Source organism: Prionailurus viverrinus, chromosome A2, assembly GCF_022837055.1.
Source record: "Prionailurus viverrinus isolate Anna chromosome A2, UM_Priviv_1.0, whole genome shotgun sequence".
Classification (NCBI taxonomy): Eukaryota; Metazoa; Chordata; class Mammalia; order Carnivora; family Felidae; genus Prionailurus; species Prionailurus viverrinus.
The window spans coordinates 107,296,893-107,310,709 of NC_062562.1; the positions used below are offsets into that span (position 1 = coordinate 107,296,893).

Below are 13,817 nucleotides of genomic sequence, written 5' to 3' on the forward strand. Positions count from 1 at the left end.
TCCCTCCTATTTTTTTCCCACTACATTTTTCTTCTGACAGTTAAACTGACGTTAAAACTATAGGACAAATACTTTTACTAGCTATTCAGGAAATTAAAATATATAAAAAATGTCATAGTTCACTTTGCAGTAATGTGACATTATTACAAATTAAGATTTCTTTATAAAATACTTTCTATGCTTTCAGTTCTACTTTCTAATTTAAAAATCTGTCTGTTGCTCCTTCTGAATCATGTAAATTCAGATTTACTGTGCCTTAAAAGTTTTCTGGAAAATCTATTACTTTCACAAGTCATGTCTAATAGCATAAATCATGGGGGCAGTGTTTACAACTTTCTGATGAATTTGATCAGTACATCTGTCTCCTTTGGGAACATTAAACTGTACCCTTCTCTGGTAGAAAAACGAAAACAAAAACAAAGTGGTACTTCATTTTGATTCTGAAATGCTTAAAGATTCGGAGCGGGGGGTAATCACCATTTGATGTTGCTGTTGTTTAAATAGCACTTGATTTCTTTTCCAGATTTTTCTATAGAGACTATTCAAAAATGGTTAAAGAAATGTTTTAAGGGGCGCCTGGGTGGCTCAGTCGGTTAAGCGTCCGACTTCAGCCAGGTCACGATCTCGCGGTCCGGGAGTTCGAGCCCCGCGTCGGGCTCTGGGCTGATGGCTCAGAGCCTGGAGCCTGTTTCCGATTCTGTGTCTCCCTCTCTCTCTGCCCCTCCCCCGTTCATGCTCTGTCTCTCTCTGTCCCAAAAATAAATAAACGTTGAGAAATGTTGTAAGACCGTAAGACCGTATTTCAGCAAAATGGGAATCATCGTTACATACGTTTTTAAGTCATTAGAAATTTAAATCAAGAAAGTAGCCAGGCCCAAGTTACAGAAAAGAGTTGGTGAATTTGACTGTGATCACATGACATCTTGACATTACATTTTTGTTTTGCTGGGAGCCTCAGCTTCTCCTCAATAAGAGCCATGAGTGACACAGGCAGTGCTGTATGTCATGCATACACATTGGTTGGCACATGGGAATCACTAAAATAATTCAGAGAGTTCCCGTCCCCAAATTTCTTTCTGATACAGTTGCTGAGAGGATTAGGTGAAATAATGTATTAAAAGAGATTAGAACACAAAATTAGAAAACCATTGATCAGGTGTCCTGGGAACTAAGTTACCAGAAAGAGAATAATACATGGGAAGTAGTGGAAGGACAGCAAAGAGGTTACTCAAGTGCTTGGTCATACATGAAATGATTAAAATGATTCAGATGTGCCAAAATTTGGATGTGTCAAAAATTTAGATGTTCCGCCCTCCAGTTATAGATGTGCCACCTTCCAGAGTGATCACGATCATGTTTTCAATTTCTGGGCTTTTATTTTAGATTCAGATTTTAAGCATATTTAATTTTCTATCATCACAAATTTCATAGCATGTTTTCTCAAACTGTAAGTATAATTTCAATACATCCATGTGAATTAAAAATGTCTTCCCCATAGAAACATAATGTTAGAACGGAAGTACATAAGAATATTAGGGTCTACTTGCAAAATAAAAACAAAACAAAAACAAAAAAACCCCACAAGATGCTACCTTACATATGAATTCATAAGCCATAGCTATTCTGTATGCAATTGAACATTCTAAAGTCATCATTACTTCTATAAAGGTACCCACTAGTCCACTCTCTTCTTAAACTGTATTTTCCCATGAATTGTTTTTTTAATAAATCCTTCTAAATGTGTCTCATGTTTAAAAAAAATTAAGTCAAGCCCTACAAGTACTAGTTGTGTTCTGAGTAAACTGGGTCAAATTCTTCAGCATGATGTCCAACACTGATATTTTATGGAATGTTGGCTGTTATGGAATTCTCACAATTGCTTAATTGTTCATTTGCCTCCTTTAATCTCCTTCTATTATTTTTACCTGGATCTCTATTTTTTTTTTACAACAGTATTTTCCCCTTCTTCCTCTCAAACAGCACTGGAAAATAGCTCATGCGCTTATTTTTAAATTTTACTTCTTCTAAGATATCAAGTATAAACATTCAAATGGCCTTCTCCTCTGCAATGTTTTGTCATAAGCTCTTAAAACGTTGCCTGATTGACAAAGGAGCTCATTTTAGAAATTCCCATGATCTGCTTAAATGTTATAAAAGTGGGTAATAGATTTCTTTCCTTGTCATATGAAGACAAGGTGACTCACATTTTAGAACTGTTATTCTGAGTAACAGACATATTCTAAAACTCTTAATAAATAGTAATCCCTAGCAGATGTTAAGAGCGTATAGTAACCACTCATACCAGCACAAAAAGAAATTTATTTAAAAAATATATAATCTGGCTTGGACGACAGAATTAACTGTGCTACTATGCTGTACTTAACACACCTTATCGCTCATCACATAATATTTACACAAGGGGTTATAAAGTCATGTCATCATTTGATGCGATTACTAGATCCTTTATTGGAATAGGTGAACTTTAATAGAATGTTTTCAGTACCATTTATGCAGAGTATAGTAAAACTATTTCAATGGTAAACAAAAATGCTTTTCAGTAACTTCTAACCCTATCTCCATCAACACAACTTTTGTCTAGAGGTAAATCAATCAGTATTTTGACCAGAGCATCTTCATTAGGTGATGGGCTAAATAACAGCACCCTTCCCACAACCCTCCACCTCCATGTCCTGATCTGGGAAGCTGTGAATGAAACAGGCAAAAGGGCCTTCAAAGATGTGACGAAGGAAAGATCTTGAGATGGAGAAATCATCCTGGGTTATCTGTGAGGACCTTAAATACAATCCTCAGTGTCCTTAGAAGAGGCAGCTTGAGGAATATCTGACTTCAGTACAAAGAGGGACATGACGACAGAAACAAAGACTGGAGTGCTGAAGCCAGGAGCCAGGACTCAGAAATGTCAGTAGCCTCTAAAAGTAGAAGCTAGAATGGGATTCTCTCCTGGAACCTTCGAGAGAATCCCTACATGCACACCTTGATTTAAGCACCTTTAGGCTCATTTTGGACTTTTCATCTTCAGGACTATAAAAGGATATATTTGTGTAGCTTTGAACCATTACCTTTGTTAGGGCAGCCACAAGAAATTAAAACTATCTGTAGAAAGAAGATTCAAATAAATTACCTCCAAGACCCACGCATGATTTCAGAAAACTGTTGTGCACTGCTAGCTTTGTGGACTTTTATTTTTCAGTATTTTTCAGAGGCATAACTTAAGAAAAGTCATTTTTCATTATTTAGGATGTACCATTCTTGGTTGTAATCAGTCTGTTGGGTAATAGCATATCATCACTGAGAGGCAGCAAAATTAGGGGAGAGATTTCTTTTAGTTTATTTTACCAAGTTGAAGGAAAATGTTATATTTTTAAAGGATTTCTAATAGCCAATTCAATTAGAAATTCAAAACACAAGAATCTCGCAGAAATCAGCTGCCAGATTTATTAATCTATCTGAAAATAAAAACACAAGCAAACAAAAAGAATAAAAACAGAACTTAAAAAAAAAAAAAGAACTTGAGATACATTTCCCAAAAGAGTTTATAATGCAACGTTTGAACCCTTCTGTACTGGAAATATTCTTAATGTTAACAGGCCAATTACTCATTTTGTTTTGTGAGTCACTACCTTAAGCAGAAAAATAGTTTGGCCTTAAATATTATATAATTAATACCAGTTCTTCCTTTGATCCATTAAGATAACTCATAGCCCAATCCTTCCCCAATGGGAAATTAGAACTAGATATTAAAAAGAAAAAAGAACAAGGAAAAAAAGAAAAGGCGAAAGAAAGAAAAAGAATCCTCAATACAATTTCATTTAGATGCTATTTTAAAGACCCACTTTTAATTTCTCCTTCAATTTCTCCAAATACGTTAATACTCTTTCCAATAAATCTTTAGCTGAATATTTTAAAATTTGTTTTTATTCTAAGTGCTGTAAATGGCCACATGAGCATAGTAGGGGGAAAGAAGTTCTCATTTTTAAGGCATACTTATTAACCCATAATGGGCCTAATGATATATAATGTATAGGCAGAACAATCATTGAAATCACAGGTTACATACATACAATGAAATTAAAATAGATCTTTTTGTAGGATTAAATGTGACTAGTATTGATCACTGAATATGGGTTTCCCAATAGCTGTTCAATTTAGATATATGAGCTGTGATCTGTGCCATTTTGGAAAATGGGTAGCCGAGAAATCATCTTTCAACAATCTTTCCTGTGTTCACCAAGAAATGCTTTTATAGGTTCATTTTGGCTTTGTGTTTTGGATTTTTTTTTTAACATTTCATTATAGACTCTTAAAAAATGCCGTTCCTCTGGGATATTGATGGATTGAACAAAATTCATGCTTCTTGTCTGAATGGTTCAGCAAGCTTTTCAAGGATATCATAACACCATTTACTTTGTTTTTTTCCAAGGTGAATGAAACAACATATTCTGCTTTCAATATTTTCTCCAAATGCCAAACAAAAACAAAACAAAAACCTTTGAAACTTTAAATCTTTAAATCTTCTTTCAAACAATCCAAACACATTTACACAAGTGTCCAAAACAAGATGATGAATATCAGTGCCAGCACTATGTCATACAGCAACTTCCTCAGATCTTCGACAGTTTGTAAATAATTTTCTATTTCACCAAAAGTTACAAAAGTTCCACAGTTTCCCTTAGCAAGCTGAAGCTTACTCTTCATTTGTCAATGTGCATAAAAGCTGCTTATAGCATAGCATGGCATAAGCTATTTTTTAAGCAATAAATGGTTTGAGTCATCTATTTTGTCCTGAAATGCTATCTGTAGTTAACTGCATTGCTTATAAATGGTCATAGTAAATTCAGCATGAAAGAGAATATTACAGAAAAGACAGCAGCAGAAGCATTAGCATTATCTAATATTTATATATGTTATCAACATAACACAGCAGTAAAAGGTTTAAATGCATATCAACGGGTATCATGTCTAAAAATTACTATAGTACCTATTTAGTGTATTGGATATTTTTCTTAAGGAGTGCTTGCTGTATCTAGAACAGCATAATATGTGATTTAGTACAGTTAATTCTTATCGATTAAATAATGTCTTTTTATGTACTGAAGGAAGTGAGATAGATATTTTTTGCTTCATTGTGATCCTGGATTTAACATTTAAATGAAGATCTCAAAGGACCATGACATATCATTATTTAACTGAAACGGGCTTCAAAATATTTAAACGACAGTATGATTTGTATCTAAACAGCAAGGTGGCACCAGATACATGTAATGCTACTGGCCTATGACTCAGTTTGGAGCCAGAGTCCAAAATTGTGCCCCTCATTTACCGTCATGGTGATCACTCAACTTCAGAGAGAATTACCCATTTTATGGTTATCCTCTGTGAGTCATATATAGAGCAAAACAAAACAAAAACAGCAAATGCAATCTCTAAATACCTTTTTACAACAGGTGCAAAACCAGTCATCTCTAACAATTAAACTGCCATTTACAGTAGGGTTTTTTTTGTTTTTTGTTTTTTGTTTTTTTTTGTTTTTTTTTGTTTGTTTTTGTTTTTGTACATCTTGCAGAGACTCAGAAATGAGAGGGGAAAATGCCCAAGGCAAATGGTCTCCAAGTGGATATTTACACAATGTGAATTAACTGTACCATAGATACCCAGAGAAAATGAACGTTTTCTTATGTTGTTATGAAATCAAATAAACATGATATAGCTTCATCATACTTAAAACCTGTAGGACCCCATCCCAAGCCTAAGTAAAAAGTAATCCCCGTATTCCCCCACCCATTCACCCATTATCTTCCTGTTACACAGAATAAATGTTTAGATTACTCCCACCCACCCTCAAATAAAGTGCACAGTCCATGGCAGACCATAGAATAATGCAACAGGAAAGCCCCTTTTTGTGTATTATTATTTAAAAATAAAATACAAACAACAAAAATCAAAAATCGAAGAGCACTCAGAGATTCTCTGCATCCTGCAAAAAGAGGAAACACTTGAGCAGGCCCTGCTTCACTGTCACTTGTGTTAATACACGTAGCCTTCATTGTAGGGATGGGGGTTGCAGCAGCCCCCTTCCGGCATGTAGGCCATGCCCTCGTCAAAGTGAGACAGAGGCACCGTGTCCTCTTCATTGATGTGACGTTCCATGTCTGTCTTCAGCAGTGGGCGTTGATTATCTGGAAAGGCCATGGAGAACAGGGCTTCTGGATCACACACAAATTTGTAGACATATCTCTCTCCAGCCACCTGATGAAAACACGGAAGAGAAAAACCCAGCCTTATGTACGGTGCAGGATGTTAACTGAACTTAGTGTGGCGATCATTTCATGATATATACAAGTAGTGAATCATTCTGTTTTACCCCTGAAACTGATGTAACGCTATATGTCAATGGACCTCAAAAGAACTGTGATCTCTACCATCCCCAAATAGGAAAGAGCAGGGAAACAAAAGAATAAAAACTTGGTTTAATATACCAGAAAGGGTGCATAACCAAAAAAAAAAAAAAAAAGAAGGTCCTTACTTTGTAGAATAAATTACAGTCCAAAAGAGGGAAATGCGACCTTGAGTAATGATTGACTCTGAGTAATAATTACATTCATTCCAGGCACAGCTAGAAAGCTTAGCACTTTGCTTGTTTTAAATAAAAGGAAGCTTACATTGTTATTTGGGGGAGGGGTGGAAATCAATGATTTCATGCAGGCATCTCCCATCGAAATTTTTTTCCTTTGTTTTAAATGGTAATATCTTTATAAAATGACTGGATCTTTAAGGTGTAGTGTCTCCCTCTTAATATTACATTTTCTGAAATCGTAGAAAAACTAAACTTCTAAACCTTAAAAGAAAAATGTGTTGTGTTCCTAATAAGACTAGACTAGTGACTTGCTGATTCACAGTGAACTGGTTCTTTTTTCTTTTTCTTTTCTTCTTTTTTTTTCTTTTTTTGGCACTTGTGTATTCTGATGTAAAAGAAAAAGATGCATAGCCTTATTTAAATGAAAGATGGATCAAGAGGACAGCATTATCCTGGGTACATCACTTTTAAAAATGAAGGCAAGTTGCATTAGACAGAAGTTAAGGATGTGTGTAAAGTGTCAAATTGAAGTAAGAGGTGTAAAAAAGTGAAAGGAATTTAAAATATACAATGCATAGGGAGGAAATGAGAAAAAGAAATGTGACAGCTGCCTGAAATAAAGGAGAAGTAGCATAATTTGTAGGGAATGACATGTACCAAACTTACATTTTGAAGAATAATGTTTCTCTAGGAAATTATAAACAATAATGAAGTGAAACACATATGTACCCCCACCTCCGTTAACAGACAAAACTGAGGTTCTAAAAAAACCAGGAGTGGGTTGTGGGATAGAGGGTGGAGGGGGTGTGTGCATGAATACAGTTCTTTGCATTGACATTGACAGTACCTTTTCGTATGTGTGCAGAGATTAGTAGTTTTAGAAAGGTGAGAATTACTCAGTACCTCTGGGTTCCTATGTATCAAAAAGGCACTACTATTTGCTTTGTGATGCAGGAGAAGAGTAAGTTCATGGTTTAGAAACTATCTGTATGTTTGGAGAAAGCGAATCAACTACCAAAGAGCGCTAGTGTTCTGGACTCAAGATTTAGAACATTTTTTTGTCCTGGATTTTTTTAGCTTGTAAAAGGAACCAATTTAGAGAATCCAAATAATCTGAATATTCTTAGGTATGAAAAGAGTGAACACTTTGTTTTTATAAATTTGGACATGCTTCTTAATCTGCTCTCAGTTTCCCCTTTCTTTTGTGAAATAGAGGTGGGAATGGCTCCTATGGAAAGCCTCTTATAAAATCAAGATGGAAGTTTCTAGTACATTGCATAGCAAACAGAGGAGCTGACATAAATTATTTTAGGCCCTTATAAGAAAGAAACTAAGTTCATAAAGGTGGAATTGCCATAAATATATAAACAGGCAATATCAGAAACAAAGCTAAGATATGAAATCCTTGTGTTCTTTTTTTTTTTTCTTTATTCAAACCATCTTGAGGAAAATAAATAAATAAATGGCCTGCATACCTCAAAGCATTCAATAACCTTCTTTGTTTTGTTTGGAGCTTCAGAAAAAGAGGTATTTGCTTTAGGCTACTGGTAGCTTTTTTATCCAACCTGTTGCTATTGGTTATAATTAGAAATGATTTGATAAATCGCCATGGGGAATTAAAATGTACAACATGCAATCAAGATTATAAAACCTCTTAAGGAGACTGCCTTGACTCATTGCTTCCTGCTATTTTTCTTATGAAAAACATTTTTGGAGCTACCACTATATTTATCGGACTATGTTAGATGCCACAGAGTTTAGAACAAAGGCTGATAACTACCAAGGGAAATAATGTCTTTTATTAGTAGTAATACAATTACAATGTAGAAAATGCTGCACATTAAGTATACCCAAACTGCAAAGCTGAGATATACAGAACATGAATTTTATAGGAGATGAATTAGAGTTAAGTAAGGAAGTATCTTTTGAACTGTGCTTTGAAAGACTACACATTTAAATTATGTGTTAATTTTTAAAATCGTAGAAGTAACACAGAGAAACTAGAGGAAAACTAAAAACTACACATTAAACCAAAAGAAATAATGATTTATCATTATATCATCAAGAAATAACCACTGTTCAAATTTTTCCACATATTTGTCTAGGCATTTCTGTTTTGAAATAGAAGTGAACACATGTATGTACAGTCTAAAAGCCATACCCCACCCTTTCTTCTTTCACAACTACTGAAATAATCAGGATTTTTTTATATGTTTAGATCCATTTGATTATTTTTATTTTCTAAACTTTCCATTTTATTTTCCTTGACATACACCACATACATACATAATTTTAAGTTTATATGATCTGAAAAGAAACCAGAGTAACAGAATTTTAAGTTTCTAATCAAGTGTGGTCATATAAACATTTTTCCACTACACCCTGAAATATAAAATTCTATATCACACTTTTTTTTTAAGGACAGCATAATTTTCCTGAGTGACTCTGTTAAAATTTACTTAACCATTAGACTGATACAGACGTTAGGTAAAAATCAGAAGGCAAGGCACTCTATAAAGAGGGGACCATATCGGTGAAGTGATGAGGGGGTCAGAGGCGTATCAAATAGCAGCAAAGAGAATCACTCAACACATATGAGGAAAAAGAGTAAACATGTCTGTAAAAACTGTAAGCAGCCTTCATTTATGTGCTGGCTACAAGGAGACCTCAATTTTGCATATTTCACCATTAAACACCCTATGCTTTCTCACATTGCACGGCAACACCCCAAAAGGTATGTCATAGAAACCACAGAATTTTGCTACCCTCTACTAGCTGATAAACAGTTGCAAACAATTTCTTTTGGCAATTACATCCCAACAGGGAAAAATGTGAGGAGCAACACTATTTTAATCTGTATTTTAGTACCTATGCCATAATTTGATTATGTGATAGCATCTTGTCTTATCAATCTATTAAAATAAGAGGTAAACACACGGTATATGTGATCATCGGATAAATCAACAGGCACATGGAATGGTGATATTAGTAATAAGAATCACGTTTGAACACCCTTGAGAATAATTAAGACCTGGCATGACATCCTGGAGATACCCTGTCAAACACTATGTCTAAAAGCTGAGGTGTAACTAGAGACCTTCTCCTTTTAACTCTCTGTGAATGCTCTCTTTAATAAGAGACTTAATGGTCAAGACACAGAAGCCAAATGTGTCTCAGCTCCCACTGGTTTCAGGGTGTGAGTGGTATTCAGAGCTACCTTTCACTGAAGACTTCTACTGTGCCAGGTACCACGCAACGGTCTCGGGTACCTTATTTCATTTAATCATCAGACAACTTCAGGAAGTAAAAACACCACCATTTAGCAGAAGAACCTGTTCAAAAAGGTGACCCGCTGAGAAGTCAGCATGTAAACCCGACTGCATTCTCTCTTTCGCTGTGCACCACTACCCAGGACTGGGGAGCACCTGCTGCACCAGCCCACGTGATGTGCTGGGACTAGGGACTTGGTGAGGAAAATGAAAGGGTATCACTGCAGGTGGGAAGGGCAGGTGAGAGGAAGGGAGGAATAAAAAAAGACCCTACAGTTGAGATGGAGAACACAGGGGAGCAAGTAGTAATAGGTTATATATCTTGAAGGCGAGATTCGGGGAAATAGGAAATGAGAAATGGATTCAGCCTTATCTTTCAAGGATCTTGGGCACTCTAACTTCTGAGATGGTGAACTCCAGAGCACCAATTCCCTTTGGTCTAAAAACTCAGTGATGCTGTTCCCTCTGTTCCAGTATGTTACATGTAGCAAATGGTTGAGTTTTCTTGGTGTAAATATAGTGGTATAAAAAATATGCCACAGTGCAGAATATATACCTATGTTTGTGTCACCCAAATGAACAAAGGACGCATAATAAGACAGTAATGTTCACAAAGGATAAATCATAAACTTGGTTCACAATCTACACAACTGGAATGAATACACATGCAAGGCTGAAAGATGTAATAATCACAAGTATTCAATGTTTTATCTTTATTCATCAGTTCATTCCCTTCTTCAAAAATTTTACAATCTCTTCTGCATGCACTTCACTTGTTTTATCTTACTCTTTTTTTTAAAGCCACTTTCAAATACTAAGAGAAGCTCACTTGAAATGAAATAAAATATATTTAACTTCATTCACCAATGAAATAGTATCAATACTTATTTTTAATAAATGGTTTAGGATTCTAAGCTGTCACATGCTGAAACCAGGCAAGATCTCAGACAAGAAAAGAAGATTTTTCAGGACAAGAAATTCTCTGAATGTTTCTTAAGGATAAGAACAAGGAGGGAAAAAGTAAGCATTCAGTTTGTACTGGAAACTATAAACAAAAGCATTTCCAAATTATATAATTGTGGGGAATGTAGTGGACTACCGAAAACTTCTGGGAAGATATATGTGAATATTAGTACTGAAACAACATTTTTTACCAAATACGGTAAAGTTGGGACTGCCAGAAAGCCTACTAGTTTCTATATGATATTATTACACCGGTCTCTAATGCCCAGGAATTTATAAATAGAAAGGCTTGTAATACCAAAACCAAGAGCTAAGCATATGTTAAAATGAGTGAAAACCTTGCTTCAGCAATGCAATGATATGTGGCTTTTAAAGTACGACATGCAGATTAATGTGCAACATTTCAATGAATTTTAATGCTGTTTTAGCTGCTCACCTTTTGCATGATTCCTTTCTCATAATAATAGCGAAGCGAACGGCTTAGTTTATCATAGTTCATAGCTGGCCTGTTTTTCTGAATGCCCCAACGCCGGGCCACCTGCCACCAAAACAGAATGACATTGTAGTGTTAAGTACTGCCTTATCAAGATATTTCATAAAGCATTAGTGAATTAATCAATTACTTCCAAACCTTCCAAAACACATCCAAATTAAAGACCTAAGTAAAGAGGCAAAATCATGATCTGAATTTTCCTGTGTCCTGGTTTGCTTTTAAACCAGGCGTGCAGCACAGTGATCCTTCTGAAACTTCACAATAGAATTCTTTGTCACTATTGTTTTGGATACAAAATTAAATGGAAATAAGGGGATGTGTTTACAATGGGAACGAACAGGCTGCAATTCACCAAGATGAGGCAAGTTTCCCATCCTGAGATATATGGCCTGTGTTTTCCCTCTTAGTTTTTCAGATAAAACCCATAGATCAAGAACAGCTTAGTGATCTCTTTGTAAAGGTGTTTTTTGAGGTTGTAATAAACTAAAGGAAAAAATACCCTGTTTGATACTAAATAAAAGAGTGAACAAGTGGCATTTTATGTGGAGCAGAGGAAACACTATACAAATTCATAATCTGAACTGCAAATAATTTTTATTGCCTGAAGCAGCATCAGAATAAAACTGTAACCAATACTAAACTGGCAAATTAGGCATTCACTTAGACAACAGTAATTGCATACTAAAAATAAGGAAGTGGAAAAGGTCACCATGTACACAAGTCCACAAACAAAAATCTCTAAAGCAGAATGTCCACTTTGTTGTTTAGTGAAAAATCTCAGAACTTTTTATAATGTGGCTTTGGAGGAGCAACTTATGTGGCAGAGGAGAGATTTTCAAGAAAAGTCCCTTCTCCAATGTATATGCCTCCCCCGCGTCACCACCGCCTTGGGCTGGCTGAAGCATTATACTGAAGAGCGTAGCCTGCTTTTTCTACCCCAGCTACAACCACGTTCTCGTTAATTTCCATATTTTATTAGTCTGAGCAGATACTGCAGCTGTCATGCATACCTAGGCGACCCCAAGAGAGCATTAGCTAATAGAGTTAGTGTTTTCCTTCATTTCTATGAAATTCCAAGTTGTTGCTGGGTCCCATACACTAAAATAGAATGCTTTTCAGAGAGATCATAATGTCTTTCTCCATTTTATTAGCAATAGACTTTCCTCAGGGTTTGGTTTTTTTTTTCCTTCCTTTTAAAAATACTGATCCATGGGCGCCTGGGTGGCGCAGTCGGTTAAGCGTTCGACTTCAGCCAGGTCACGATCTCACGGTCCGTGAGTTTGAGCCCCGCGTCGGGCTCTGGGCTGATGGCTCAGAGCCTGGAGCCTGTTTCCGATTCTGTGTCTCCCTCTCTCTCTGCCCCTCCCCCGTTCATGCTCTGTCTCTCTCTGTCCCAAAAATAAATAAAAACGTTGAAAAAAAATTAAAAAAAAATAAAAAAATAAAAAAATAAAAATATTGATCCTTGCTATCTTCTACCTCCTTAATTTGTATTCCCTGAATAAACATACGATGTAATTTAGCCACATGCATCCCTCTACTTTTTTAAGAGCAGAGAAATGTGATGCAACAGGGACATGATGACATATCCAAGTGGTCATCACAGCAGGTACATCTTAATTTTCCAAAGATCAACTTTATTTTAATGCAAGTGTTCTAAGCAGTAGTGAAATGGGAGGGTGGCAGTAAGAAATGAAAGCAATGCTTTCTAAATAAAACGCCTTTTAAAAACCAAATAATGAACATCAGCAAATCTTTAAGAGATTTGGCAAGTGAACAGCATGCAAACTTGAAAAGGACATGAAAACTACTTTTTTTCTTTTTTTTTAAAATATATATATATATATATTTTTTTTCTTTTTTAAATATAATTTATTGTCAAGTTGGCTAACATACAGTGTATACAGTGTGCTCTTGGTTTTGGGGGTAGATTCCCATGATTTATCACTTACATACAACACCCAGTGCTCATCCCAACAAGTGCCCTCCTCAGTGCCCATCCCCCACTTTCCTCTCTCCCGCACCCTCCCATCAACCCTCAGTTTGTTCTCTGTATTTAAGAGTGTCTTATTGTTTGACTCTCTACCTGTTTGTAACTATGTGAAAATAAAGTATTAATATTTCCTTAAATTAAACAACAACCTCTGAATAGTTTTTCATTTACAAATGCTTCTCATGAAGAAACTCACCAGGATGTCCCTAGAAAGTAAAAAACTTGCAACCAACTTTAAGACAACACAGTGGAAGTCTCTAGGGAGAGAAAGATGATTTTTTTGATACCATAAGCAGAGTCTGATTTTGAGGATGCCTGGTAATTCTCAGCACAAGTGGGTATTAGTAGGTATTTTAAAACAGTAAAATTTATTCTTAGAGATGTTTTCTTAAAATTTTGTGATGTTTACTCATTTTTGAGAGACAGAGAGAGACAGGGCATGAGCAGAAGAAAGGCAGAGAGAGAAGGAGACAGAATCTGAAGCAGGCTCCATGCAGACCCACA

At 35.7% G+C, this 13,817-nt stretch overlaps 1 protein-coding gene across 4 annotated transcripts in view; it reads right to left on the bottom strand.

Annotated features, from left to right (window-relative positions):
* Positions 1 to 3,433: 3,433 nt before the first annotated feature.
* ETV1 (ETS variant transcription factor 1) overlaps positions 3,434 to 13,817 on the bottom strand; it is a 91,496-nt gene continuing 81,112 nt past the window's right edge. For all 4 annotated transcript variants that reach the window (XM_047849921.1, XM_047849922.1, XM_047849920.1 and 1 more), the window contains 2 exons: positions 11,264 to 11,365; positions 3,434 to 6,267 (listed from right to left, as the gene is read on the bottom strand). In XM_047849921.1, coding sequence (XP_047705877.1) covers positions 6,046 to 6,267; positions 11,264 to 11,365 — 324 coding nt within the window. In that variant the 3' untranslated portion in view covers positions 3,434 to 6,045. The remainder of the gene's footprint in view (positions 6,268 to 11,263; positions 11,366 to 13,817) is intronic.